At 39.7% G+C, this 27,996-nt stretch overlaps 1 protein-coding gene across 1 annotated transcript in view; it reads left to right on the forward strand.

Moving 5' to 3' along the window:
* Positions 1-27,996, forward strand: part of FRYL (FRY like transcription coactivator) — a 144,645-nt gene that overhangs the window by 74,473 nt on the left and 42,176 nt on the right. Inside the window, exons 28-45 of the mRNA XM_044912992.1 lie at positions 410-564; positions 926-1,025; positions 2,477-2,645; positions 4,630-4,889; positions 5,253-5,393; positions 8,489-8,657; positions 10,982-11,066; positions 11,603-11,715; positions 12,671-12,821; positions 13,487-13,590; positions 14,704-14,889; positions 16,674-16,878; positions 18,280-18,401; positions 19,426-19,616; positions 21,196-21,290; positions 22,357-22,964; positions 23,267-23,364; positions 27,486-27,656. Coding sequence (XP_044768927.1) covers positions 410-564; positions 926-1,025; positions 2,477-2,645; positions 4,630-4,889; positions 5,253-5,393; positions 8,489-8,657; positions 10,982-11,066; positions 11,603-11,715; positions 12,671-12,821; positions 13,487-13,590; positions 14,704-14,889; positions 16,674-16,878; positions 18,280-18,401; positions 19,426-19,616; positions 21,196-21,290; positions 22,357-22,964; positions 23,267-23,364; positions 27,486-27,656 — 3,123 coding nt within the window. The remainder of the gene's footprint in view (positions 1-409; positions 565-925; positions 1,026-2,476; positions 2,646-4,629; positions 4,890-5,252; positions 5,394-8,488; positions 8,658-10,981; positions 11,067-11,602; positions 11,716-12,670; positions 12,822-13,486; positions 13,591-14,703; positions 14,890-16,673; positions 16,879-18,279; positions 18,402-19,425; positions 19,617-21,195; positions 21,291-22,356; positions 22,965-23,266; positions 23,365-27,485; positions 27,657-27,996) is intronic.

A 27,996-nucleotide genomic window follows, 5' to 3' on the forward strand; every position in this document is an offset into this window, starting at 1 on the left:
CTCAGTTGGTTAAGCGACTGCCTTCGGCTCAGGTCATGATCCTGGAGTCCCTGGATCGAGTCCCGCATCGGGCTCCCTGCTCAGCAGGGAGTCTGCTTCTCCCTCTGACTCTCCCCCCTTTCATGTGCTCTCTCTCATTCTCTCTCTCTCAAATAAATAAAATTTAAAAAAAATCTTTAAAAAAAAAATAAAAAAAAAAAAAAGCAGGAGACCAAGTATAATTTATCCATGTCATTTGTTTTTTCCTTTGGCCAAATAAAATGAGAAGGAGTTGAACAAAATGAGACTGAGTTTTGTGCTTAAATACAATAAATATATATACTATATTATTTTAATAAAAATGTAGAGGAGTAGTTATATATAATACATAAATTTCTTTATCCTGGGCAATGTTGTGACCTTTACGTAGGTGCATCAGTTGGGCTGTGAGGCAGTTACATTACTGCTGGAGCTGAACCCGGACCAGAACAACCTGATGTACTGGGCTGTGGATCGATGTTACACTGGTTCCAAGAGAGTGGCAGCCGGCTGCTTTAAAGCCATAGCTAATGTATTCCAGAACAGGTACTCCACATACTGTCTTCCATATTTTATTTAGCTTTTCTTTTCTTTTTTTTTTTTTCCTTCTCTTTTCTTTTCTTTTCTTTAAGAAAGTGTTTCCTTTTGAATTCAGAAATACTAAGAAACCAGTATTTTCTCTCCTTGAGCTCTACTGAAATTTAACCAGAATAAGAATAATGATCACCATGCATCTGTTGTGTACCTTTTGCCTTAAAAAAAAACAAAAACAAAAAACCCAAAAAACAAAAAAACACCTAGTCATAGGCTTAACACTTGATGTCTGCAGCCTTGCCCTTTGTGTACCATATTTATTAATGGTGTGAAAGCCTCTAAAACTTCTCTAACATGTAATATTTGTCCCTAGGGATTATCAGTGTGACACAGTGATGCTCCTAAATCTGATACTGTTTAAAGCAGCTGATTCTTCTCGAAGTATCTATGAAGTTGCTATGCAACTTTTACAGGTTTGTAAGCAAATGTTAAAATATTACTTATTAGTGATTTAATGAAGCATATAGATATTTAGCTTTTTTTTTTTAAGATTTATTTAGAGAGAGAGAGTGTGAGAGAGTGCGAGGTAGGGAGGGGCAAAGGGAGAGGGAGAGAGAAACTCCAGCAGACTCTGTGCTCAGTGCGGAAGTCTGATGCAGGGCTCGATCTCATGACCCTGAGATCACGACCTGAGCTGAAACCAAGAGTCGGACGCTCAACTGACAGTGCCACCCAGGAGCCCCTGGGCTTTATTTTTAATAGGGAGGCATGGCATCAATTCCTGATTATCATTAAAAATAGAAGACAAAGATAAGTGGTGCCTGGGTGGCTCAGTCGGTTAAGCATCTGCCTTGGGCTCAAGTCATGATCCCAGGACCCTGGGATCCAGCCCTGTATCTGGCTCCCTGCTCCGTGGGGAGTCTGCTTCTCTCTCTCTCCCTCGGCCTGCTGCTCCCCCTGCCTGTGCTCTCTCTCTGTCTCTGTCAAATAAATAAATCAATAAATCTTAAAAGAAAAAAGACAAAGATAATGTGGGTCACTCGAGTCTACAAATAATATAGACTGTTCAGAAGTGCGTTACAGAGGGCTTAGGTACATACTCGCACATACACACCTGTATGCGCCAGTGTGTGTACACATAAAAACGGAGTGGTCAGGACCTGCGTGTGCATGGAACTGTTTCTGTCCAGCAGATAAGAATAATGTGAGCTAAATGTTTTTTTGAGAACCAAGTAAAAAGTAATTAGCCCTTTCATGATGTGCTTGTACAGTTTTTCTTTCTTAGACCAAGAAAAATAACCTAGAAAGTTAACTTACCAAGCATGGAGGTAGCATTATTTTACAGTATCTAACTAATTGGTAATAGGATGAGTTTTTTCACTCTTAACCAAGTTAAGATTCAAGGAGACGCTGATGTTTCCAGAGGGTTTGACATGGTACTGATGCCGGTAGCTGCCATCTTGGGAATTATACCCTCATGTCTTTATTAATTAAGAAGGTTCAGTGCTGTATCTTTACATAGTGTAATGTTAAAATAATTTTTAGCTCATATTCCATATTTAATCTGTATTTAACCAAGATCTGTTAGAGGATTTTTTTTTCACTTGTTTTATATACTCCTATTTTTTAACTGGAAAGTGGTAAATCTTCTTCAAGTAATTGTATATTAAGTTGCTAAAGTCATTCTCAGACCATGCTACTAACCCAAACCATTAGAATTAAGCACAAGGAGTATAAAGCCTTCTAAACAGTTACAGATCTTTTGCAAACATTCCTGGGAATTAGAAGGTAACACCTGAAATACTTTACAATATGCATAACTATATAATTTTTAAGCTGGAATAATTCTTAGGAGAAGATTTTATTTTTCAGTTGTAGCTGAAATTTAGAGGACTCATAAAATCTTGAATCTACATTCCTGCAGATCCTGGAACCGAAGATGTTTCGCTATGCTCACAAATTGGAAGTTCAGAGAACAGATGGAGTACTCAGCCAGCTGTCTCCGCTGCCGCATCTGTATTCTGTTTCATACTATCAGTTGTCCGAGGAATTAGCAAGGGCCTATCCTGAGCTAACTCTTGCCATATTCTCAGGTATGATCATTGAACTGGTCAGTGGGTTTTCTTTAGCAATCCTTTCTAAAAAACTACTTTTAGGAAATTTTAAATATAAGAAATTGGAGGTTGATTCAAAACAGAACATGTCTTTATGTAAGAAAATTTTTTCCTTTAGTAAGAATGTTTAATACTACTCTATCAATATATATAGATTTCTTACTGCTGTAGTCTTGCCAAGGCTTCTCACTTTGCCTTCCCTTCTCCACCCCGGGGGGGGGGGGGTGGGAAGGAGGGGGCTTCACATGCAATTTAAAGATGTTTCTTGGGTAGACACAGAACTTCCTAAGTGTTTTAGTACATATTTTATCTTGTGTATTGGTCTGTCTTTAATAATAAAAATGGGCAGGGATAAAGATACAGGTTTCTTTCTATAAGTAACACCTCTCATCATAGGGGAAGGTCCTGTACTGCCCTGAGCAAAACTACTGCTAGGATCCCACATTGCTTTCTGTTCCCATTTCCTTTTCTTGGGCCAATGACAGTTCCTCCCAGGAGTTTCTAAAACTGCGGGACTATGTGTCAGGCAAGATGTCCTCTCCATGTGGATCTCCCAGGACTCAGATTTAGGACAATTTTTGTTTAAAATTTAGTTTAACCTTCCGCCTGATGAACACACTATTGCATGTGCTCCTAGAGTGCTTTGTCCTTTTACTGATTTTTAACACAGAACACTTAGGTAGTTTTTCTGCCTTTCACTTGTAGCGAGATCTTATTTTAGTCTGAGAATTGGACATGCACCAAAATGGGCATCCAGGAGATGACAAGATTCTGCCATGGATCCTTTTCTTTCATTTGGCCTCAAGATTTAGTGACCTTAGCTTCCTTGGAGCGTCTTTCCACAGCACCCATTTCAGCAGTAGAAATAGTTTCTCATCCCTCACTGACCTGAATGAGGAAAAATCTATTTAAATTCCTCCGACATTTAGTTCTTAAAGCAGTTTAGCTGTTTGGTTTGCACTGATAGACGGCAGGGATCATGCCCTTCCGTTTTCGCAACAGTCCTGACAGCCCTTTCGGGATCAGTGTGGGTGGTCATCAGTGTGGAGCGGTGGTTGCCTGGATCACCGATCCTGTGCCGGGCTGCTTCTCCAGCCTCCCACAGAGCAAGCAGAGCAGTGCAGCTGAGTCTCGGAGCTCAAGAAATTGGTGGCAAGGGCAGCTGGGATGTGTAGACCATGCCCCCAGCTCCCTCGCCTTGTCCTTCACTTCTGTCTTCAGATACTCGTCATTAGGATCTGCTAATTGTAACTCCTTGCTTTAAATGGTCTATTCTAAACCAAAATATAGCCTGTAAACCTGCTCAGTGCAGTTTTCACTTTTACTGTTTCCAAGGCAAGATGAGCAGAGTGTTTGTTAGGGATTGTATGGGGCAGCTTATCGATAGAAACTTTGCCCACTTTGAAATTTGAGGGTCCTGCTCCTTCCTTTCTCTGGGACCAATTGCAGTAATTTTTAAGTGTTTTCAGCTCCCTGGCTCTTCCCATCCTTTTCCGCCTTTACACCCACTTCTGACCCGTTCCCACATCCCTTTACCTGTCCTCTCTGTGAACTTACTGAAGACTTCCTAACTGCTAAATCTAATCATCAACTTTTGGTCTTCAGTCTGTTTGCTACCTTGCCAAGCAATTAATGTTAGTCACCTTACATTTCTTTAAATCCTGAGCTCTCTTGATTTCTAGACATTTATTATTTCCTGGTTTTCCTTCCACTGTGAGCTATTCCTTTTCTGTCACTTTTGGTGGATTCGTTTCTTCCATCTTAAGTATTCGTGTTCCTAGGCCTCCTTCTCAAGAGACCCTGTCTCCCTGAGGGAGGTCATTGCCATTGCTGGGGCCCCAGCTCCCCCACACACCACCTCTCCCCTGGTCGGGATCTCATATCTTACCAGAGGTTAATTACAAATCAAAGGAAACGGAAATGATACCGGTTGTTTCCTCTTTTGGCTTGTTTTTAATGACAGAGATAAGCCAGAGAATTCAGACAGCTCACCCTGCTGGGAGGCAAGTAATGCTGCACTATCTCTTACCGTGGATGAACAACATTGAGTTGGTAGATCTAAGACCTTTGCCCACAGCAAGGCGGCATGAGGAAGATGAAGACGACTCCTTAAAAGACCGAGAACTTATGGTGACTAGCAGGCGCTGGTTGCGAGGAGAAGGCTGGGGATCTCCACAGGCCACAGCGATGGTTTTGAATAATCTAATGTACATGACAGCAAAGGTAAAGTGGGGTTTGTGTTCACAGTTGCTGCACAGAATTATTAAGAGGAGTCAAAAGGTTAGAAATAGACGAGATCAGATCATCCTGTGATAACCAAACAGATACTTGTTTGAAAAGAACCAAATTCCTTCCTTTAAAACACTTCTCAGTAGATCCAAAATATGTTCTTGGGGGAGGAGAGGATATCAGAGATGATTAATGATATATTTATGTTCAGATTTGTTGGAAGAAATGATTATTCCTCTAGAGCTCGGAAAAGATTAAATCGTCTCTTAAACGATTTTCTAGTATTTGATGGTGTGATAAGTTGGGTATTTAATAAGCAATCCTCACTGAAGTACGCGTTGTATGCCCTGCATCTAGTACGGGGACGGGCTGGCCTGGTCGGAGGTGGAGAATGTGTGGACCACGCTTGCAGACGGCTGGCCGAAAAACCTGAAAATCATTCTGCACTTTCTGATCAGCGTTTGTGGAGTGAATAGTGAACCAAGCCTCTTGCCTTACGTATGTATTCAGGTTCATTTAGTTTTTTCTTTCTCTTTTCTTTTTTTTTTTTTTTTAATAAAACTTACCTGGTTTCTTGTAGTACCAGAGTATGGGCAGCAGGAGGGCAGCAGAAGCAAAGCAAGGCCCACAGTGAGGACCCCGCCAGGAAATCACACGTGCCTTTGTTCGTTGCCTCATTCAACCGATACTGTCTGGCCTTGATCACAGGCCAGGTGCTCTTCTAGGTTCTGGGCCTTTCAGCCCAGTGGGTGATGGAGATTTTATTCTCTGAACCTTCACCTAATGTATTTAATGAATAAATCAGTAAGTTAATAAAATGCAGTCTTGATAAGGGCTGCAGGGGAAAATTGCAGAGTACTGAGAGTGAATAACCGAGGAACCACGGCTCTCTGGGAGGATTGGAGATGATCCTCAAGAGGCAGTGATCTAGATGTGAGACCACAACACATGTGAGAGTGTTTATGCTTTCTGCTAGGCTAGATATCAGAGCAGAATGGTGAGTGAGAGAGCTCAGTGCATGTAGAATTGTGCCGACGGCTTCCAGAAGCAAGGGGAAACATAGGAAGAGGTGTGCAATGAAGAATGTCACAGTCTTTACCTTCTAGAGGGGAAAGCAATACTTATATCTGCTCAAGTGGAAAATAACATGAGACTATGAAACATGAGGGTTCAACTGGATCCACACAGGTGCACAAATGCACACGTGTGTAAACACACATCGATGTCAGCCCCTTGGTAGCGTCTCCTAACCACAGAAGAACAGCTGTGCGGAATGTTGCTGTCAAAGTTCTTACAGGTCCTACTTCAAACAAACCATTTAATAGCTTTGCCTGACCTAGCATTTCCCGAGTTACCATGACTGTTGCATGCCTCAGGATTAATACTCACTGAGAAGCTGTTAGAGAAAGGCGGCTGTGGTGTGAAACAACAAAGTCCCACCTCACCTCTCTGAGCTCAGTTCCTAATGTTCTCCCTCATGCCCCCTGCCTGAGGCCATGCGGATCCCCTTGCTGCCCTGCTCTGTGGTCTTCCCACCTTGGGGCCTTTGCACTCCCCCTGTCTTTACCTAAACAGCCACCTTGCTCCCTCCCTTCCCTCCCTCAGGTCTTTCCTCAAATGTCCTTCTCACTGAGACCTTTGCTGGTCATCCTATCGAAGACTGCAGATGCCCTGTCCTGACACGTACTTTTTTTTCCTTTCCCTGCTTTGTTGATTTTCCCAGCACTTGTCATCACCAAACATATGTTTTACTTCTTCGCCTTGTTGCTTTTGCTTTAGTCAGCGCAGTAGATTCTGTCCTCCAGAGCAGGAATTTTGTCTGTTCGGTTCATTGCTCTCTTCCCAGAGCCTGGAATTGTGCCTGGCACATAGAAGGTACCTATTAATTGGATGGATGAACGCGTGGGTGGGGCTGCAAGAAGACACAAGCGCCATGAAGCCAAGATGAAATTCGGGGAATAACCATTTCCCAGCAACTTAGAAAAGGAGCTATTTTTAATGACAATCGTAATTTCTTAATTATCATTCTTAATCCCTTATTACAGGCCAGGCATGATATAAGCACCTCATCTGCATTGTTTCATTGAATTCCCAGATCTGAGTGTGTGAAGATCACAGCAGTTTTACAGATGAATAAAACAGGGCACAGAGAAGAGTAACTTCTTCAGTGTTGGGCAGCCATTAGCTCTGTCACTAAGAGTGAATTCCCACTTTGTGGAGAAGGCAGTACAGCTGGGGTGAGGCCGGGGCTTGAAGATTAACAGGATTAGAGTTGGGGGTGGAGGGGGCACGGAGGCAAGAATGCACCTGGTAGGGTCAGCAGTGACTGAATCTGAGAACAGAGAATTAGCAAATAGTTAAAGCAGGTTGGATAGATACAGAGCTGTGTGTAGGTCAGTTATCCATGGGTAATTATTATAAGGCTTCTGGTATGATACAATAAGGCATTTTTTAAGATTTGCCCAGCGGTGGGGCGCCTGGGTGGCTCAGTCGCTTAGGCGGCTGACTCTTCATTTCAACTCCGGTCATGATCTTGGGGTCCTGGGATAGAGCCCTGAGTCAGACTCCGCACTCAGTTGGGAGTCTTCTTGAGATTCTTTCTTTCCCTCCCTCACCCTCTGCCCTGCCCCCACTCTCTAAAAATCAATCAATCAATCTTAAAAAAAAAGATTTGCCCAGGGGTCACATAAGGCAGAGTTGCTCAGTTGTCTGTGTGCCGGTGAATCACCAGGGTATCTGGTTCTGGCTCTGGGGGGTGGGTCCTGAGATTCTGTATTTCTAGCAGCTCCTGGTGAAGATGCCTATGCCGGCAGGACCACATTTTTGAGTTGCAAGGATTGAACTACAAAGAAAAAAGAGACATAGGCTGATCAGTTAGTAAGCGATTCATTAATACATATTACTTACATACAGAATGCGTACTACTGAAATTTTTTTTTCACTTATTTTACTCCTACTACGTGCTAGGCAAGCTTGAAGTGCTTTATTAAATCTTATTTAACCTTAACAACTGTATGAAATACGTGCTATTGTCCCCATTTTGCAGAAGAGAAAACCGAGAGTAACTGTCCAGTCGCATAGCTACCAAGTGTCTACACTCCAATCCAGGCTGTGTGGTTTGGGTTCCAGTTTAGTTCTGATTCCTTGCTTTTAATCACTACTCTGTACCTGCTGGGTTAAATAGAGAATTAATAGGGGAAGCAGAATAAAAAATCCTGTGTTTGAAGTCTGAGGAAATTTGGGATGATATTATTAATTGAAATCTCTCCATTAAAAAGACGCTGATTTATAGGAAAGCAATTATCTTTTGCTTTTCTAAAAAAAAAAAAAAAAAAAAAAAAAAAAGTAAAGAGGTAGATAATGCAGAAACCATTAAACAGTCAAGTCATCCCAACCAAATACAATGCTGAGGGCCAGACAGAAGACCCTATTAATAAAGCCAATTAATGTCTTATTGTGGATCAGTGTTTAAATTTGAGTTGTGCTTAATTCATCTACCATTTCAAGTTAATCTTATCTGAGAAAATCCGCTTCAAGTTTATGAAATAAAAATTGTGCTTTTTTCTTTTCTGAACGATTTTCTCTTGTGACAGGTGAAGAAAGTTATTGTCTATTTAGGTAGAGACAAAACAATGCAGTTGCTGGAAGAGCTGGTGAGTGAGCTGCAGCTGACCGATCCCGTCAGCTCAGGCGTCACGCACATGGACAACCCCCCGTATTACCGCATCACTTCCAGCTGCAAAATCCCTTCGGTCACCTCAGGTAAGAAGTCACTTAAAACTGATAACTTTGTCTCGAAAGAGAAGCTTTACATAACTATTCATCATAGCGAGCATGTACTTTAAACAGCATCAAGAAACACAAGCAAACATGAGTCATGTGTGGGAATTAACTTGACAAGACTTCGTAAATCCCCATAGGAGTAAAGAGGTTTGACAGTGGAAGGGTTCTTAGTATTACAGAGGGAAACATACTTACACATATGTGTTTGGAACCGGAATATAGATTTATATATCTTATACAACAAGTATTTTTTTTTTTTTTTAAGATTTTATTTATTTATTTATTTATTTATTTTTATTTATTTATTTTTTTTTAAAGATTTTATTTATTTATTTGAGACAGAGAGAATGAGATACAGAGAGCATGAGAGGGAGGAGGGTCAGAGGGAGAAGCAGACTCCCTGCCGAGCAGGGAGCCCGATGCGGGACTCGATCCCGGGACTCCAGGATCATGACCTGAGCCGAAGGCAGTCGCTTAACCAACTGAGCCACCCAAGCGCCCCTATTTATTTATTTGACAGAGAGAGACACAGCGAGAGAGGGAACACAAGCAGGGGGAGTGGGAGAGGGAGAAGCAGGCTCCCCGCAGAGCAGGGAGCCCGATGTGGGACTCGATCCCAGGACCCTGGGATCATGACCTGAACCGAAGGCAGTCGCTCAACCGACTGAGCCACCCAGGCGCCCTACAACAAGTATTTTGTAACAAATAAACTTAGTGTGTTAAATATAGAAAAGGCTTACTTACTGACTTACTCTGTAATTTCATATTATAATTATTTGGGCATATATGATACATAACATCCAGTCATGTGAGTGTTATATGTATATACAGATATAATTATTGTAATATTTTGAGTTGTAGAAACTATGTCCCTGAGGGAATAACTTCCTTTGAAAATCAGCATAATATCGGGACTATTTCAGATTACATTTCCATGAAAATTCTTTTTCACTCAGTTTAAATTGAATGTTTCTGACATGTTAATAACATCTGTATAATTAGGAATCTTTTATAATTTATTTTTTGTCATCTATTTTCATCTTTTAGTTCCTTTTGTTCTACTTTCTCAGGGATTTCTAATACCACTTCCATTGAGTTTTTCTTATTTGCCAGAGTGTTAATTCCAAAGAGTTTGTTTTTTAATTAATTTTTTTCTTTAAGAGCGCCTTATTCATGTTTCATGGTTGGACTGTCTTTTATATCTGACTTTCTTCTCCCGGCAGAAGAGCCTATTTTCTCTATATTGCTCTGTTTTGATTTGTCTTAGTAAAAGCTTTCCTCAAAAGCCTACCAATTCTAGATCTGTTTTTTGATAAAGAGTGGAATATTGAAAAATTGATCAGATGTTTTATAGCTATATATGGAGCTTGTTGACTTTGTCATGTGTTGTACGATGATTTCATTGATGAAAGTGTCTATAGGTCTCTTGGACTAATTAGATTCCCCAGACAAAACTCTACTAGTCATCTACCCAAAGTAGAGGTTGTAGGGCTGTGTGTATGTACAAATACATAGAATCCACAGATGGACACACACATACCACAACATAGTCTTCAAGCCTTCTGGTAGCCCCATGGGGTGAGCAGCTTTCAAGGGGATATAATCTCAAATTTTAGTGTGTGTATTTTCACTCAATCCCCCTATTCTCAATAAAGTTCTTCCTCCTTCAGCTGTATATAATGTGCCCTAGTCCAGAAATCTTTGATTTACTCTTATCCGAAAAGATTCCTGGGGGGTGCCTGGCTGGCTCAGTTGGAAGAATATACAACTCTTGATCTCAGGGTCATGAGTTTGAGGCCCATGTTGGGTGTAGAAATTACTTAAATGAGTAAACTTGAAAAAAGAAAAGATTTCTGGAAGTGGAGAGAGACAGCTACCCAGTTACAAGAGGGAGGGGCATAGATTGTGGGGACCAACTACCTCTGAAGTAGATTTTCAACCAAGCCTGCCATTTTAGCAACACTTTCAACCCCTACTCCCAGAGGTACTCAGTGCTGCTAATTCCTGAGTCTTTTGGAGGTTCAGCAATATAGATATAGAAGCTTCTTGGTTTCCCCCACTACCAGCTTTAAGATTCAGCCTTTTCAAAGCTGAATTACTTCTTGTCCATTTGTTTTCCAGCATCTAGAATTTAGTTGCTGTTGTTTCCTTTCTCTCTTGGTCATTATGAGTACATTCCTTTTTAAAAATCACCTTGCTCTCATTGTAGTGGAGTTTTAACATCTGTAATTTTGAAATTTTTTGTTCTTACTGAGTTATCCCAGGCTTTAAGTTCACAGATACTATTATATTTCTGATTGCAGGAACTACTTCCAGTAGCAATACAATGGTAGCTCCCATAGATGGCAATCCTGATAATAAGCCCATTAAAGAGAATATTGAAGAGAGGTAAGTACCTCTCTGTTCTTCATTAGCTTTTCAGTTTGACAGATACCATTATCATCAGAATAAATGATCATTTCTGCATTGCAGCATATATTTCATTGAATGTGTATTTCAGAATTCTAGTGAAGAAATATATTTCCGTTTTGGAAATTTTCCACATTAACTGTTTTATCATCAGAATGCTGACATGCTAGATTCTTTTATGTGCTCTAATGGATGAATAGATTGAGTATGTCCAGGCTCTTTTTGTGTCGTTTACATTTTTAGACTTTTCTAAATGGCTATTTACTCTGCCTGTTTTTTATAAGCTAGGTTTCACCAGAGCATTATTACCACAATATAGGAAAAGTCTTCAGGTAGAAATAATTGACTTAAAAGCTTAAGCTTTTGAACTGTAAGGTGGAAATTAAGATCTATCATAGGAAGCTTTTGTTAATATTTTATGTACTGTGTTCTTTTTTAAACGTAGAAAGTGAAACCGAAAGTACAAATACCATTTTACCATGAACTGTGACTAACTGCCACGATCATTCCCATAGCTATGTGCACCTAGACATCTACAGTGGACTAAGCAGTCACTTAAATCGTCAACATCACAGACTAGAATCTCGATACAGTAGCAGCTCTGGAGGATCTTATGAAGAAGAAAAAAGTAATAAATTCCACATGTTTTTTATAACTACAATGGCGAGGCGTATTATTAATTATTATATTGATGTCAGTGAATATATTTTTCTGATAAATTGGTTTTAAGAAGAGTATTTAACTGCCACTGGTGGTGGTCCAACGTAATCTGAAATGTCCTGATTTTAAGAAGCAGCATGAATGCGGGAAATTTGTTTTCAAAGCACAGGTTCCCTTATAGATAAATCAAAAGGAACATAAGAATTGGTTCTCAAGAAGCATCGTAGACACTGGCTACAGCCTGCTTTTTTTTTTTAACAGGTTTGCTCTTTTTCTATGGATTCACATTTTACTGAAAAGTTCTCCCTTGCAATTGCAAAGTGAATGTCTATCTGAGTCTCACTCTAACACTGGGGTAGAGTGGAATAGCACCAGCCTTCAGACTGGGAAGGGACCCTGAAGATAATCTGGTCCAATCTCCTCACTTTGCACATGATGGAACTGAGGTCCAGAGAGGTTAAGTGACTTACCCATGTCACACAGAATTCACATTTCCTGATGTCATTTTTTACTGCACCCTGCAGCCCCACTGTGGTAGAGCAGATTTCCTTTTAAGATGGGTTTATATTGGCCCTATCTCAGGAAATTTAGAATTGAGTAACTTACCAGAAGGCCCTTGTTACAAGGCAGCTTCACCTATGATGTGTGGTTTCATGGCTTGGACATCAATTCCGGAATCTAACGGAGTGCGAATGTAGTTTTGCTTTGATATAAACGATGGAACCTGAATTGATAGCTCTTTCTCTGATTTGCTTGACTTGATAATATTTGTACCCAGGTCTTCCTAGCAGACCTATGTCAAAAGAGTGGGAAGTTATTTTTTATCACTTTCCAATGCTATAAATAGTTGGTGTCTTACTAGAGTTTGCTTATGTTGGCAGAAAATAGATGGTGTAGAAAATGAGATCATTTTATTTTGATAGGTGATTCAATGCCACTTTATTCTAATTGGCGACTGAAAGTGATGGAGCATAATCAAGGAGAGCCACTACCCTTCCCACCAGCTGGAGGCTGCTGGTCACCACTGGTGGATTACTTGCCTGAAACGTCATCACCTGGATTACCTCTTCACAGGTGGACTACAGCATCATTCCTATTTCATATGAGCCAAATTGCTGCTTAACACCTTCAGCTTTCTTTATGCTATCTGACAACATGGAATAAAAAGCCATTTCTTTCGTTTGATACTGCAACAAATGAGATCCATGTGTTTAGAGTTCAAGAAATCTACAAACTCAGAATTCTGTTTACAATTAATATTATTAAATCTACTTCTGCTGCTGCTTTTCTGGGTGTCTGGCATAGTTACTTGACCTTTCTGGGACCCAGTTACTACATCTGAAAAATATTTTATGGCACGAGGCACTTTTATTTTGAATTGTGTTAAACTGAATTCTACTTATCGAAGTCACAATAGAATAGTTACCACATTCTTTCAAAATTTATTAATATATCAAACACATACTGAACACCTACTATGGGGCAAGCAGTGTGCGTGCTAGGTGTCAGGGTCGAAGATGAAGAAATTATGGCCCTTGACTTGGGGGAGCCCTTAGCAGGTAATGTTTTTTCTAAAACTATCACTTAATGGTTTCTTCAGCTGTATTTCTTTTCTTCTTTTTTTCTTGAGAAGTTGTATTTTTCCATAAAATACAATGTTCAAGTCTTCAAGTAACTGGCATAAGATTTTCTCCAGGCTTACTCTGATAGGACATTAATAGCATTCTCATTTGTCACAGGTGTAACATAGCCGTGATCCTTTTGACTGATCTGATCATTGATCACAGTGTGAAGGTGGAATGGGGAAGCTACCTCCATCTTCTTCTTCATGCAATTTTTATAGGTAATAAATATTGGTTCTAAATGTCCCATTATATTTCGGTGATAATTTCAAGACAGTCTAGTTTTTCAGTGTTTCTGCTGTCGTTTTTTTGTATATCATTTCCATGACACTTTTTACAGTGATCCTCGTGGTCCAGTAGGGAGTTAGTCCTCACCTCTCTCTTAACCACAAATAGGTCCTCTGTCCACATTCCCATTCCTGTCCTGCAGCCCCCTCCACTGCTCACAAACACACTTAACCCTCTAGCAGGAGAAATTCGGGAGCTATAGCAAGAGTAAAGTTAATTTACCTCTGGAACTGGAAACTTTCAGTGTAAATGGAAAATTAAAATGGGTTCTAAGTGTTTCCCAAAAGTTTGAGATTTTGGACAGTCTGATTATTACAGCTGAAACTCCACTGGGCCCTCGGTAACAGACACATGGGATCCATTACATCAGCGGTACTTTTCACGCTCATAGAATTGACTTCCTGAAGCAAATCAAGGTAGCCATCTTCTCTGAAGTTTTCCTGATATGCACACTCATTATATATGTATTACTTCATTTCTTCGGTAGTCAAACATCTACTGACTTTGCATTATGCGCTACACACAAAAAATGCTTGCCTTTATGAAATTTATTTACATAAAGTGTTATGCAACAGAGTAATGTTTTTTTTTTTTTTTTTCTTTTTGAGAGAGGGAGAGAAGCAGGGTTGAGAGGGGCAGAGGGAGAGGGAGAGAGAATCCCAAGTAGGCTCCATGCCCGGCGCAGAGCCTGATATGGGGACTCAGTCTGACAACCCTGAGACCATGAGCTGAGCCAAAATTAAGAGTCGGACATTCAACCAACTGAGCCACCCAGGCACCCTCAGAGTAATAATTTCTAATAGATGGCTAAATTTTAGACAGAAAACACATTGAAAACTTGTCTTGATTCTCCCTGCTGCTCTAAGACAACAGGCCATTACTGTAAAAGGGTATAAGAATTCCAGGCCAATAAATATTTTCGTGTCGTACATCATCTTCTACAAAATATTTTCTGTAATGTCTGCTTTTCTTTAAAATATGTTTTTGGAAGCAAGAGTACTCATTATTTCTCTTTATTGATGATGATTTTCTACTGTCCTTTCTAGGGTTTGACCACTGCCACCCTGAGGTGTATGAGCATTGTAAACGCCTGCTTCTGCACTTATTAATAGTAATGGGATCCAACAGTAACATCCGCACTGTTGCTTCTGTCCTTCTCAGGAACAAGGAGTTCAATGAGCCCAGGGTGCTTACAGTCAAACAGATTGCACACTTAGATTACACTTTCACAGGTATTTGCTCCAAATGTCCAATTTGATTGACAGTGGAATCGTGCTTCATCAAGTTGAAATCTGCAATGGAGAAAGTCAACTAAATAAAATAAAAGTTGAAATACTTTTTTTTTTAATGTAGTTTTATTAGTTTAAGTACCATATACATTATTTATTAACTAGTAAAAGAATTAAGCTTGGAGTATTTGAGTCTGTATTGCCTTTAAAAAGGGTCTTTGTCTTAAAAATGTTAAGTTCTCAACACGTAAGTTGAAGATCAGTGAAAGAGTGCTTATTAGCTGATTGAGCACAGTTAATGGAAAAGATGTTGAACTTGTGTTAGATTCCTCGTGCTCTCAAGAGCTGAAAAATGGACAAAGGAAGACATTTAAAGTTTTTTATTCACTTGATTATATTTACTGTATGTATGTATGTATTTTTTAAAAGATTTGAGAGAGAGAGAGCACACATGTGAGCGGGGCCAGAGGTAGAGGCAGAGGGAAAGGTGACTCCCTGCTGAGTGTGGAGCCCAATGCAGGGCTCGATCTCACGAGCCTGAGGTATCATGACTTAAGCTGAAAGAAACCAAGAGTCCGACACTTAACTGACTGAGCCAGCCAGGTGCCCCTATATTTACTATATTTAAAATGTTACGCATTTTTAAGTCTAGTGAGTTCCAAATCATACATTTTGAAGTAATGAGGTCCAAATTATTGACTCTAATATAAAAGTTATTTCGCTGTTGGTGTGAATTTTTTTACTTTGCAAGTTATATTTTCTTCTTTCCTAATAGCCCTAACTTACTTATTAAATCATTTGTCTGTATCAAGTTACTAATAGATGATCTAGAAAATAATTGTTTTTTTTTTTTTAAAGATTTTATTTATTTATTTGAGAGAGAGAGAACGAGAGACAGAGAGCATGAGAGGGAGGAGGGTCAGAGGGAGAAGCAGACTCCCTGCTGAGCTGGGTGCCTGATGCGGGACTCGATCCCGGGACTCCAGGATCATGACCTGAGCCGAAGGCAGTCGCTTAACCAACTGAGCCACCCAGGCGCCCCGAAAATAATTGTTTTTAAAAAATGAAATAAAATTACATTTTTTACAAGTCATATAATGTCAGATACAGGGTGAAAGTTACTTAGTTAAAACCCGTTATTTACTTAAACCCATGTAGTTAGTAAGAAAACAATTATTAGGAAATATTTCAGCTTTTAAATGTGATTAAAAGATTAACAGAATAAAGTTTATGCCTCTTTTATGTTAAAGCATCTTTATTTAAAATTCCATAGTTTGTTGTTTGTTTTTAAGACTCCTTTTGCCATTTTGTGAAGATCGGCATTGGTAACAACCTGTAAAAGAATTTAATAATTGACATAAATATTACAAAGACTTGAAAATTACCTTTCTTCAAGTAAAATGAAGCAGAAAGTATAGAATCCTTTCTATAAGAAAGATCAGTTCACACTGTGGAAACCCTGGACTCAACACATGTTGAGTCAATGTGCCAAAATATTAGGAAAGTGCCACTTTCAACTTTCCTCAGCAGATGGCAGCAGAAGACCTCACAGGAAATCCAGATAGTTAAGTTTTAATAGTAGGCTGTGGAAAACAGTGTTGGCCCCCAAACTCGCTTGCTGGAATTTGGTGCTGACGAGGCTCCCACGGAAGGAGCGCTGATTTGCATCAGCTGGCGCTAAGATTCCTGCATGTGTCCCGTAGAACGTGTAAGGAAGGAGAGTTTAAGTGTAAATAGCGTGTGCGATCCTTTCCTGTCTGGTTTTCACGGCCATCTTTCTCTTTCAGCGGGCGTTGGTGATTTTATACCTGATTACCAGCCCTCCCCCATGACTGACTCAGGGCTTAGCTCAAGTTCTACCTCTTCTAGTATCAGCTTAGGAAATAACAGCGCTGCCATTTCCCATCTGCACACCACTATCCTCAATGAGGTCGACATCTCAGTAGAGCAGGATGGAAAAGTCAAAACCCTCATGGAATTCATTACCTCAAGGTAACGTTACAGCTCTCACCATTCCAGCCTCATAGCTGCGTTAAGTCGTTCTTTCATTTGTCGGCTACGGTGAACCCTGTTTTTCGTTGCTGGCGTGCCATTGATTTGGAATGCACAGGTGTGCATTGTGTGATAGTTAGAAAATTTGATGCCTCCAAAGACTTTCTTCTTTTGTGCTCACACAGTTATCCCTGAGGAGGGCCTTAATCGTGTCTGGATACCAAGTGGCCAAAGAGAATACAGTATTATCTGAATACATATTCCACTTTCGTTAGCTCCATTATCAGTCAGTCATCAAATTTTTATTTATGGCCTACTCTTTGCAAGGCACCATAAGTAAGGAAGAAACATAGATGGGGACAGGGGGGTTGGTGTTCCGCAGCAAGAGCAGAATCATCAGGGGCGTGAGAAATAAAATGTGTTTGGAAATGGTGAGTAATCCAGTCTGACTGTAATGCTGGGGGAAATGTTTCTAGACGAGAAAACTTTGTAGGCAAGGGAGAATTCAGACTGGAGGGCCATGAAGCCTAGGCCACAGGCTACAGATCTTTCATCTTTCCAGAAAACAGAAATTACTGAAATTCCTTGAGCTGGATGGGAAGGGTGGGAGACACGATTAAATATTTCGAGAACAATCAGTCTTGTGGCAATGAACAGGATGAATTAAAGGTGTTGCAGACTGGTGGCTGTGTGAGCACATAAAAGATTTTCAGGGCACTTGGGGCCTGAGGTAATAAGGAATTTAACCCTTACTAACCAAGCTGGCAGCCTTGAGAATGCAAAGATATTTTAAAGGCCTGTGATAATCCAGAACAACATGTCAGAGAAATAGGACTAATAAGTGCAAAGGCCCTGAGGCAGAAGTAATAGGCCTTTCTTTGAGGAACATGAAGCAAACCAGTATGGCTAGTGTATTGGATGGGGGTGTCTAATGTCAGGGAGGTTGACGTGGGCAGGTCCAGATTATGTGAGGTCTAGTAGACGCTGGTGCGAAGAGGAAACCATTCTGTCTTAAACATTCCTGTATTTTTAGCTAGTAAATTATTTTCTTTGCATTACAATCTAAATACAGTCTAGCCTCTCCAAATTATGCTGTGACCTATAACACAGAAGCAGAAATCACTATTCTTCTCACTTGGCAGAATCTGTCATCCTTTTATCTACCATCTCTGAGAGAATTTAACTGTAATGATGGAAGGCTGAAATTACATGGAACCCGGATCTTCCTCTACTTAACATAGACCATTACACATTCGAGTACATAAATAGTAGTAGACCGTGTGCATGCTATTTATTTATTCCGCTACTGTCCTTTCTAGTGGCAAAGACACATTTTAGGTGACTGAGTGAAACTGTTAATGTCAGTTTAAAACCAAGGGATTATGTCTGTTCTCTTTTCAGAAAAAGAGGGCCCCTTTGGAACCATGAGGATGTTTCTGCCAAGAATCCTAGCATAAAGAGTGCTGAGCAGTTAACTACATTTTTGAAACATGTGGTTTCTGTTTTTAAGCAGTCAAGCTCAGGTATCTTTTATTAAATATTTCAGATAATACTTACTTTCAAGGAGATATTTTAATGTGATGTGAAAATTCCTGATATTGCTTAGCAAAGAGTTGACAGTTGACACGTCTACATTAAAAAGTTTTAGACCGTTTTTTCTTTTTTTTTTTTTCCTTAAGATTTTATCTATTAGAGAGAGAGCACGAACAGGGGGAGGGGCAGAGGCAGGGGTGCGGCTGGATCGAGGCTGGATCCCAGGATTCTGGGATCATGACCTGAGCAGAAGGCAGACGCTTGACCGACTGAGCCACCCAGATACCCCTAGACAGGTTTTCTTTTTTAACTCATTTGTGATAACAGATTTGTTTTGGTTCAAGAAAAATTCAGTTACTCCTTAAAAAATACGAAAGTCACTTGTGACGTTCTGGGATTCTTCATTTCATATATGATGGCATAAAGTTACAGTGTGGTTATGTATTAGGAAATAAGAACATTAAAGGGACACAGGTGGAGATGACAAACTTAAATTCTGTTTTATACTGTAATAGGTTTCTATGATCTAAAATTAACACATACTGAAAATTATAGTAAAAATGTATCTGTTTAAAGCACTGGTTCCCAACCAGGGGTGATTTTGTCCCTCAGGACATGTGGCAATGTCCGGAGACATTTTTGTCACTACTGGGGGGCAGGGGACAACTGGTTACTCTTGGTATCCAGTTGGGCAGAGGCCAAGCTGCTGCTAAGCAAGCATGCTGCATAGGACAGCCTTCACAACCAAGACTTGTCTGGCCAAAATGGCAACAGCGCTGAGGTTGAGAAACCCTGTTCTCAAAGAATACTTCCCTGGAGATTAGACTGAAGAGTCCTCTAAAATGCACATGGAGTTTAATGAAAAGAAAAAGCATTGACTCTAAAATCTGAGTGTCTGCCCAGTTTGACAGGCAGTGTGCTGGGCACTGGGTTTAAAATGGTTAACCTCTGACGATAACCCTGCATTCCAAGCAACGAGACACCCTCACTTGTATCCATCCTTTGTCTTCGCAGAAGGAATGCATTTGGAACATCATCTTAGTGAAGTTGCTCTGCAAACAGCACTTTCTTGTTCTTCTCGACACTATGCTGGGAGATCCTTCCAGATTTTCAGGGCCCTAAAGCAGCCTCTTTCTGCAACTACACTTTCTGATGTTCTCTCCAGACTTGTAGAAACTGTAGGGGACCCAGGGGAAGATGCACAGGTATTGCATTAAATTCTTTCAGTAGCCATTGAGCAGTTACTTATTGTCAAGGACTCATTTGCCAAGTACAGAGCACAGCAGGTCTAATGGTTACACAGAATTCCTGTCAGATGCTAACAAGCAGGTAATTATGAAACAGTTTTGTAAATAATATTTGATAACATACTAACTGAATCAAATACTTAGTGCCTATCTGAGAAAGCTTTACATTTATACACACACGCATGCACGCACGCACACTTGGATGTTATTTTGGGATGACCACAAGGTAAAAGAGATAGGAAGTTAAATTTAAATGAAGAGTGCTGAATTTTTAAGATAAATTAAGTGAAATAATGCAATTGAGAACTTACGTCTATACAGACTAGTGATTTTATTAACACTGTTCTAGACACTGAATATAATAGTGAACAAGAGAAAGTTCCTGGCATTCTGGAGCTCACATTCTATTGGAGAAATAAGCCTCTAATCCACCAATAATATGTAACATGATTTTATTTAGTGTTTAATGGTGTGAAAATAACAAGGTAGAGTAATAGGTTAAAGAGTGGCAGGGGAGAGGGAGTTGTTTTTATGTATGATCATCTGAGAAGATGAGGGGTTTTTTTGGGTTTTTTTTTTTTTTTAAAGATTTTATTTATTTATTTGACAGAGAGAGACACAGTGAGAGCAGGATCACAAGCAGGGGGAGAGGGAGAGGGAGAAACAGGCTTCCCGCGGAGCAGGGAGCCCGATGCGGGGCTCAATCCCAGGACCCCGGGATCATGACCTGAGCCGAAGGCAGACGCTTAACGACTGAGCCACCCAGGCGCCCCTGAGAAGATGAGTTTTAAACACATACGTCAATGAATTGAGGCCTGTGATAATCCAGAAGAACATGCCAGACAGATAAATAGGACCAACAAGTGCAAAGGCCCTGAGGCAGAAGTAATAGGCCTTTCTTTGAGGAACATGAAGCAAACCAGTATGGCTAGTGTATTGGATGGGGGTGTCTAACGTCAGGAGGTTGACGTGGGCAGGTCCAGATTATGTGAGGTCTAGTAGACCCTGGTGCGAGGTGGGCTTTTACTTTGAGTTGATGGCAAACAATACTTCTAGGCTTTGAGAGGAAAAGTAATGGATATAATTTGCTATTTAGAAAACTCCAGAGGCTAGGTAGAGCCCTTAGGAGGGTAGTAGGAGTCAGCTTAAGGGGCTTATTGTAAAAGTCCACACTGAAATGGGGGTAGTTTAGACTAAGGGAAGCTGTGGAGGTATAGAGAGGGTATCAGATTTCAGATATATTTTAAAAGTAATATTTTCAAGACTTGCTGATGGGTTTAATTTAGATGTGAGAGAAAGAAACCAAAATGACTCCGATTTTTGGCCTGAGCAATTTTGGGTGAATTGTGCCATTATAACCATTAGTTTGATGAGTTTTTCATCAATCAGCAAGATCATGTTGCTCAAGAGTTTAATCATTTTGTAATATTAATGTTGAGTTTGTTCTAATTTTAAATCTCATCGGGAGGTCCGTTGCAATTTCTTTTTTTTCCAGAGCATAATTAATGAAAATCTGCCCTTTTCCCCCCCCCCCCAGGGATTTGTGATTGAGCTTCTTCTCACATTGGAATCTGCAATTGATACTTTGGCTGAAACCATGAAGCATTATGATCTTCTTTCTGCCCTTTCTCAGTAAGAATTTAAGCCAGACAAAATGTAGACTTGTAGATAGAACTCCAGTAGCTAAATATGCATAACTATGACATTATATTATTCTCATATTGGTAGTGAGAATAATACCAAACAACTCAGATGGATCACCATTGGGCACAGGAGGACAGGGAGACCGTGTGAAAAGTCTTACAGAGCTGTTAGTGGTGTGTTGTTCTTCTGAGGTCCTGGTCAGAGGTCTTTCTGCTGCGCAATGGGGCGTCAGCACCACGGACCAGCGCCATTCCTGCCACGCCCACTATCCCATTGCCCCACAGCCGGCCGGCCCCCTCCCCACTCACATCTGCTGCAAACTGTTCCTCTCCCACTTTCTCTTCCTTGCAAATCCCGAATTGGCTTGTGCTTCAAGACCCATCTCAGATGTCACCACCTAGCTAAGCATTTCTAACTCCCTGAGGGTGGTGCGAATTACTCCATTTTGGGGGTTCTCTCGGGGGTTTTCTTCAGAGTTTAATAACAGTAATTAACAAACTATGAATTTTCCCATCTCCGTCTCTCCCAACAGACTCCAGTGTTGCTAGTGCTTTTGCATACTGCTGGCACCTCTAGGCAGCATTCTGTCATTATTTTTAAATCGGTGATAATCGGATGTGAGGGAGAAGGAGAAATCGAAAATAAATTTTTGAGCTTGATTTTTTGGGGGGGGGAAAGAGTGTGCATTGACAAAAATAAGGACATGGGGACCATCAAGTCTGGGGAGAAGACAGATGAGTTCTGCTTTGGACATAACGTTTACTAAATCCTAGAGCTGAAAGTTGTCAGTGATAACTGGCAGAATTTTCACTTCAAGTCAAACATCCTCCAGTTCACAGGAAACGGTTGGCCACAGTAGGAAAGACACCATTGTATGTTTTGCTTTAATATGGAGGAAAGAACTGAAATTTAAGTAAGCAAAGTCAGATAGACTCAAACGTAATTTTTCCTGGTAACAGTGTTTTTTCAGTGTTTTCAAGAGTAACATTAATGTAGCAAAAGAAGTGATTGTACATGCATTTATCTTTTCTTTTTTTTTTTTTTTTTTGTAAAGAACCTCATACCATGATCCTATAATGGGAAACAAGTATGCAGCTAACAGGAAAAGCACTGGACAACTCAATCTAAGCACAAGTCCCATTAGTAGTAGCAGTTACTTGGGATATAACAGTAATGCAAGAAGTAACTCTCTGAGATTAAGTTTAATTGGTGACCGAAGAGGTGACCGGCGGCGGAGTAACACACTGGATATAATGGATGGACGGATAAACCATAGCAATAGTTTAGCAAGGACTAGAAGCCTTTCCTCTCTGAGAGAGAAGGGAATGTATGATGTGCAGTCCACTACTGAGCCTACCAACTTGATGGCCACCATTTTTTGGATAGCAGCATCTTTATTAGAATCAGATTATGAATATGAATACCTCCTGGCTCTTAGGCTTCTCAACAAACTGCTTATCCATTTGCCTTTGGATAAATTGGAGAGTCGAGAGAAGATTGAAAATGTACAAAGCAAATTGAAATGGAATAACTTTCCAGGCCTTCAGCAGCTCTTCCTTAAGGGTTTTACCTCAGTCTCTACGCAAGAAATGACCGTGCACCTCCTCAGTAAACTCATTGCTGTTTCCAAACACACGCTGGTGGATCCTTCCCAGTTGTCAGGTGATGTTAATAGAATTGCACCAACTCTCTGCTTTTTAATGTAGTGAAATGTAAACTAATTTGTTGTGAAGTCTACTAATTTCTGCTTTTCCACAAATAGTCATGGGTTGACTTGTTTGTTTGAATATATGAGATAGCTTAATTTCCTTGGTAAAAACAACAAAAAAAAAAGAATGTAGAAGATCAGGTGCTCCAAAAAATAAAAAGAAAATGGTTTCTGTGAACCATTAAAAAAAATACCTTTAGTTTTTAAATAATGTGCAATAAAATTGGTTATTGTTTGCTTTTTGTTTTTTTGATAGGCTTTCCTCTTAACATCCTTTGCTTATTGCCTCACTTAATCCAGCATTTTGACAGCCCAACTCAGTTTTGCAAAGAAACAGCTAGTCGAATAGCAAAGGTAAGCAAATGTTATGCTGACAGATAATGCTAAAGGGAAATTTTTCTGGAGTTTATCTTAAAGGGGGGATCTCAGATCTTTTACTGTCACTTCCTCTGTGAAATTTCACATCTAAATTTTTATTCTTTTCATGCATATAAAGGAGTTTTACAGTAATGATGTAAGCTACCACTGCTCAAATCATAGTGAATAAAATTATTTGTTTAGCGTAATGCTCCTCTGAGTCTGAGTCTTTTTCTGCTCTGTTTCCCTACTTTATCTTCTACCTCTCTGTCAGTCTCCAATTCATTTGTTTCCTACCACATATTGCTGAGCACTGGGTTGGGTGCCAGAAATGCAGTGAAAATCAAAGGAGACAGAATACTTGCCCCTGTGGGCCTTACAGTAGGGGTGCAAGCAAATAAGTAGACAGTCGCCCTAGAGTCTGATAAGTGTGCAATGAAAGCATAGGACTCCAGGGGCACAGAGAGCAAAAGTCTGCCTCGACACTGAAGGCTGAATAGGAATGACCAAAATAAGATCCCTGGACGAGAACCTAGGGAGCAGGGTGAGGTTAGGTTTCCAGGCAGGAGAAATTGCATGTGCAAAGGCCCCGAGTCTTAAGTAGAGGGCATAGTACATTCTGTGACTCCACAAGTTCTGTCTCCCTTTACTTTTGCCTTTTTCCTTTTAACATTATCTTCATCTTTCTTTGCTGGTTTCCTTCTTTTCTTTCCCTTATTTTCTTTCCTTCTGAAGGTTTCTGAAACAGGAATGTACCGATTTTTAAATCATCTGTTAACATTTGTTTGAAAGTGTTAGAGCTCTTCATCATAATTTTAAAAAAGAGTATGATTTTTTAATAATTTCCTCTCAAGAACAATGAAGAACCCAAATACCTCGCATTCTGCTTAAACTTAACTCTTAATTTTCTTTCTTCTTCTTTTTTTTTCTGTCACTCGTTGAGTCTTGGAAAAAAGGCTTTACAGACTGAAAATATGAACAGTTATGAGAAGGAGTTCTATAAATTCACAAGTCATGTACATACAATAGGAAATTAGCTGAACTAGGGGAGATGAGTGAATAGCAGCAGAAAGAAGATAACCTAGCTAAAACAGGAGGAGAAAAATCAGAGAAATTTGCAACAAAAGGGAATAAGCAAGTGAAATTCTCTGGAAGAGTTTTTTTTTATATGAGCAACCTTTGAAAAGCTGCGGATCATTTAGCAAGTAACACAACAGTAGATGGAAAGGGCAAGCACGCAGAAAGCCAAAGAGAATACCCGCTTCCCCAGGGCCCAGATCCCAGCGCCTGCAAGTGCAGATTCATCTCTGAGCTACCCCAGCCCCTTGAACCCCCATGAAGCCACACACATAGAAACCATTTTGTTATCTTGAGAGATACTATTTAATAAATGACAAGGTAATATTTAATAAAGTGTGCAATTGAATCCCTCCCTGATTACACTGCTAAATAAATTAGATACGGAGAGATTTCTAACATAATCGTTTGAAAAGCATGTATTTAAAAAGAAGAGTTACAGTTAGTGGAAACATATCTTAATTTTGAAAACGATTGCCTTAAAAAAACCCAGCAACATGCATTTGCATTACTGAGGTCTAAAAGTGATATAATTTATTAAAATATTGTTCACTTTAATATTCTAATGACCTATCATTAGAAGAATGTCGTAAACAAGTTTTTGGGTTTTTTTCATGAGAGGTAAGAAAGAACGTATAAAGGGGAAAAAAGTATATTGGCTTACTTTGGGATTTCAAAACATAAAAAGCCCCGAGTCCTTTAATGAGGGAAGTAGGAGCATTTAGAATGGCAGGGGACACCGTTGGAGAACCTCCTGCCGAATGATGGCCCAAGACAGGAGCCCAGCCTGGCCTGATCCAAAGGATATGGAAGCCCCTCAGAGGGTCAGGCCTCTGCTGTCTGGACCAAGGCAAAGCACAGGAAACTCCCAGATATCTTTTTGTTTTTAAGAAACCAAATACAGCTTTCTATGAGTCATAAATTGTTTTTAAGTCTGTTTTCTTCCTGTTGAGCAGGACAAAAAGGTTCCCTCTGCTTTCAGCAACCTGCAGGATATGAATTAAATTGATTCCTTAATTATCCTCTCACTTAAAACTGTTGAAAGTAATTTTCTGCCATTATGTGCTTCCTCATTATGCAAATATCCCCAGTTCTGTTTGTGCCCTTGGAGAGCACAGAACTTCAAAGTGAGGCAACACTTAAGACATCCTGTCCTTTTTAGCTATTCATTATAGCAAAAATAGTATGCTGAAAATGTTCGCACACTCTTTTGGGGTCATACTTTAACCTGGTCATTCAAAAATTCCAAAATTAAATCTAAGCCATTGTCTTTACTATAAAATTATACAGCATCTATTCCTAGGAATTTTCTTCCTCTTAAACAACAGGTGTTTGTTTGTTTGTTTTTAAATCATGTTTTAAAAAAATATTTTTTGAGGACATAAGAGTTCTATAAGAATGATTTATTTTTCAGGAAAAAATACTTTAAAATTTTAAAGAACTTACTTGAAAATATTAAAATGATTCCTAAAAAATAACAAGTTGTGAAAATATAAAATTTTGTGATTTTTAAAAATAGTATGCTCAATTATTATATTTTGAAATACAAAATAAGAAACATCAACAAATTTTTTTTTCTTCTTACCCCGTCTGTTTTATGGGTAAAAGGGTAATGCATGAAACTAGCTGCTTTTAACAATTTTATAAAATAACTTACAAGATACTGCTAATAGCCCGCAGAGCCTTGCATGCCTTCCTATTTCAGGCCTATCCAGTGATAATGTCCACATGATGAATCAAAGTAACAGTTACATTCATCTGAAAGTTGAAAAGTACATATACTTTAAAAGGTAATATTCTGCAGTTGACCTTGAACAACACAGGGGTTAGGGTCACCAACCCCCTGCACTGTTGAAGATCACATATGACGTTTTCTTCTCCCAGAACGTAATTACTAATATCCTACTGTTGACTCTAAGCCCTACCGATAACGTAAACAGGTCAATTAATACATATTTTTTATACTACATGTATCATATACTGTATTCTTACAGTAAAGTAAGCTAGAGCAAAGAAAATGTACTACGAAAATCATAAGAGAAAATATGCGTACAGTACTATCCTGTATTTATTGAAAAGACTCTGCATATAAGTGGACCCGCACAGTTGAACACCCCACCCCGCCCCCCGACGTTGTTCAGGGGTCAACGGTACTTTCTTTACTAAGTGCTCTAGGCAGTTTGTGAAAATACAGACAAAACATCAGTAAGATGGTAGAATAAGTGAGGAAAAGGAAAACCAGACAAAATTTCAGTGCTAGCTCTGTGATAGGCAGAGATAAAAGACTAGGGTGGCCCCTTTCCAGTTCTGCACCGTTCAGGTGTCCCCCAGAGCAGGCTAAAGAATACCTTCACCAGCAACTCAGGGAACAGACAAGGTGCACGTGGTCAGTAAGATCCTCCCAAACATTTATTGATTCAGGTTGCATAATACTGGATCAAACAAACTCTAGGAAGTCAGTACATTTTGAAGTGACCTTAACTTACTGGCCAAGGACCTTAGGAGCTTGTGGCGATTTGGGGTCCGTCCTGCAGGCTATCATGCACGTTGTCATGCAGGATGTTCTGGAGAGGTAGAACGCAGAGTTTTATCAGAGCTCCAGTGAAGTTCTTTGAATGTGTCACACATGTGAGCATCTCTGCAGTTGACTGCCCTACTCAGAGAACCAGGGGAGCTGGAGACAAAAGCATTTCTGCTCTGGCTCAGCATCTCTGAACCTCACGGAGCCTGCCTGTTTAGTGACTGTGCACCATAGGGATTTTACAAAACAAAATTCTTTACAAAACAGCTACAAATGATATGTAGCATTTACAAAACCATGTATGGGTTTTACCAGAGGCAGCTGGTAGGACAAAAGTCCTATTTAACACCCATGGCAGTTCTCAACCTATTAATCATTCCATGTTACCCATTAAGTTATTCTCTTACGAATGCCTTGTGCTTTTTTCTCTCAACTTTTCTACTGTATTTAAAGAAAATGCATTAAAGCTTCAACATCTACCTCTAAATTATTGAGTGAAATTATTTTCTTTGTTTTTTAGGTGTGTGCCGAAGAAAAATGCCCAGCACTTGTCAATCTGGCACACATGATGAGCTTGTACAGTACACACACGTATTCCAGAGACTGTTCTAACTGGATCAATGTCGTGTGTAGATATCTACATGACTCCTTCTCAGATACTACATTTAATCTTGTGACTTATCTTGCAGAGGTAAGTTTACCAAAAGAAAAAAAAGTACTTTTTAACTGTTCTGTGGCAAAATTTTCAAGTGGTCTTAGTTCTAGAAGCAGTACTGATACTAATCTTCAAGTTGTCTTTGAAAGTGAATATAGATAACATCCTTTTTTAAAGGAAAATATGGGTAATTCAAGTATAAAGAAAGTATAAAGTATACTTTCAAGTATAAAGGCTTTTTTTTTTTCCACTTGCAGTGTTTATTTTCTCATTCAGTCCTTAAGTGACAAAAAACTCAAAATGTAAATTTCACCTTTATTTCAAATAAAAAATGAGTTTTCAGTAGTCTTGATCCTAGACAATGGTTATACTTTTT

The sequence above is a fragment of the Neomonachus schauinslandi genome, chromosome 2 (assembly GCF_002201575.2).
Source record: "Neomonachus schauinslandi chromosome 2, ASM220157v2, whole genome shotgun sequence".
NCBI classification, from domain to species: domain Eukaryota; kingdom Metazoa; phylum Chordata; class Mammalia; order Carnivora; family Phocidae; genus Neomonachus; species Neomonachus schauinslandi.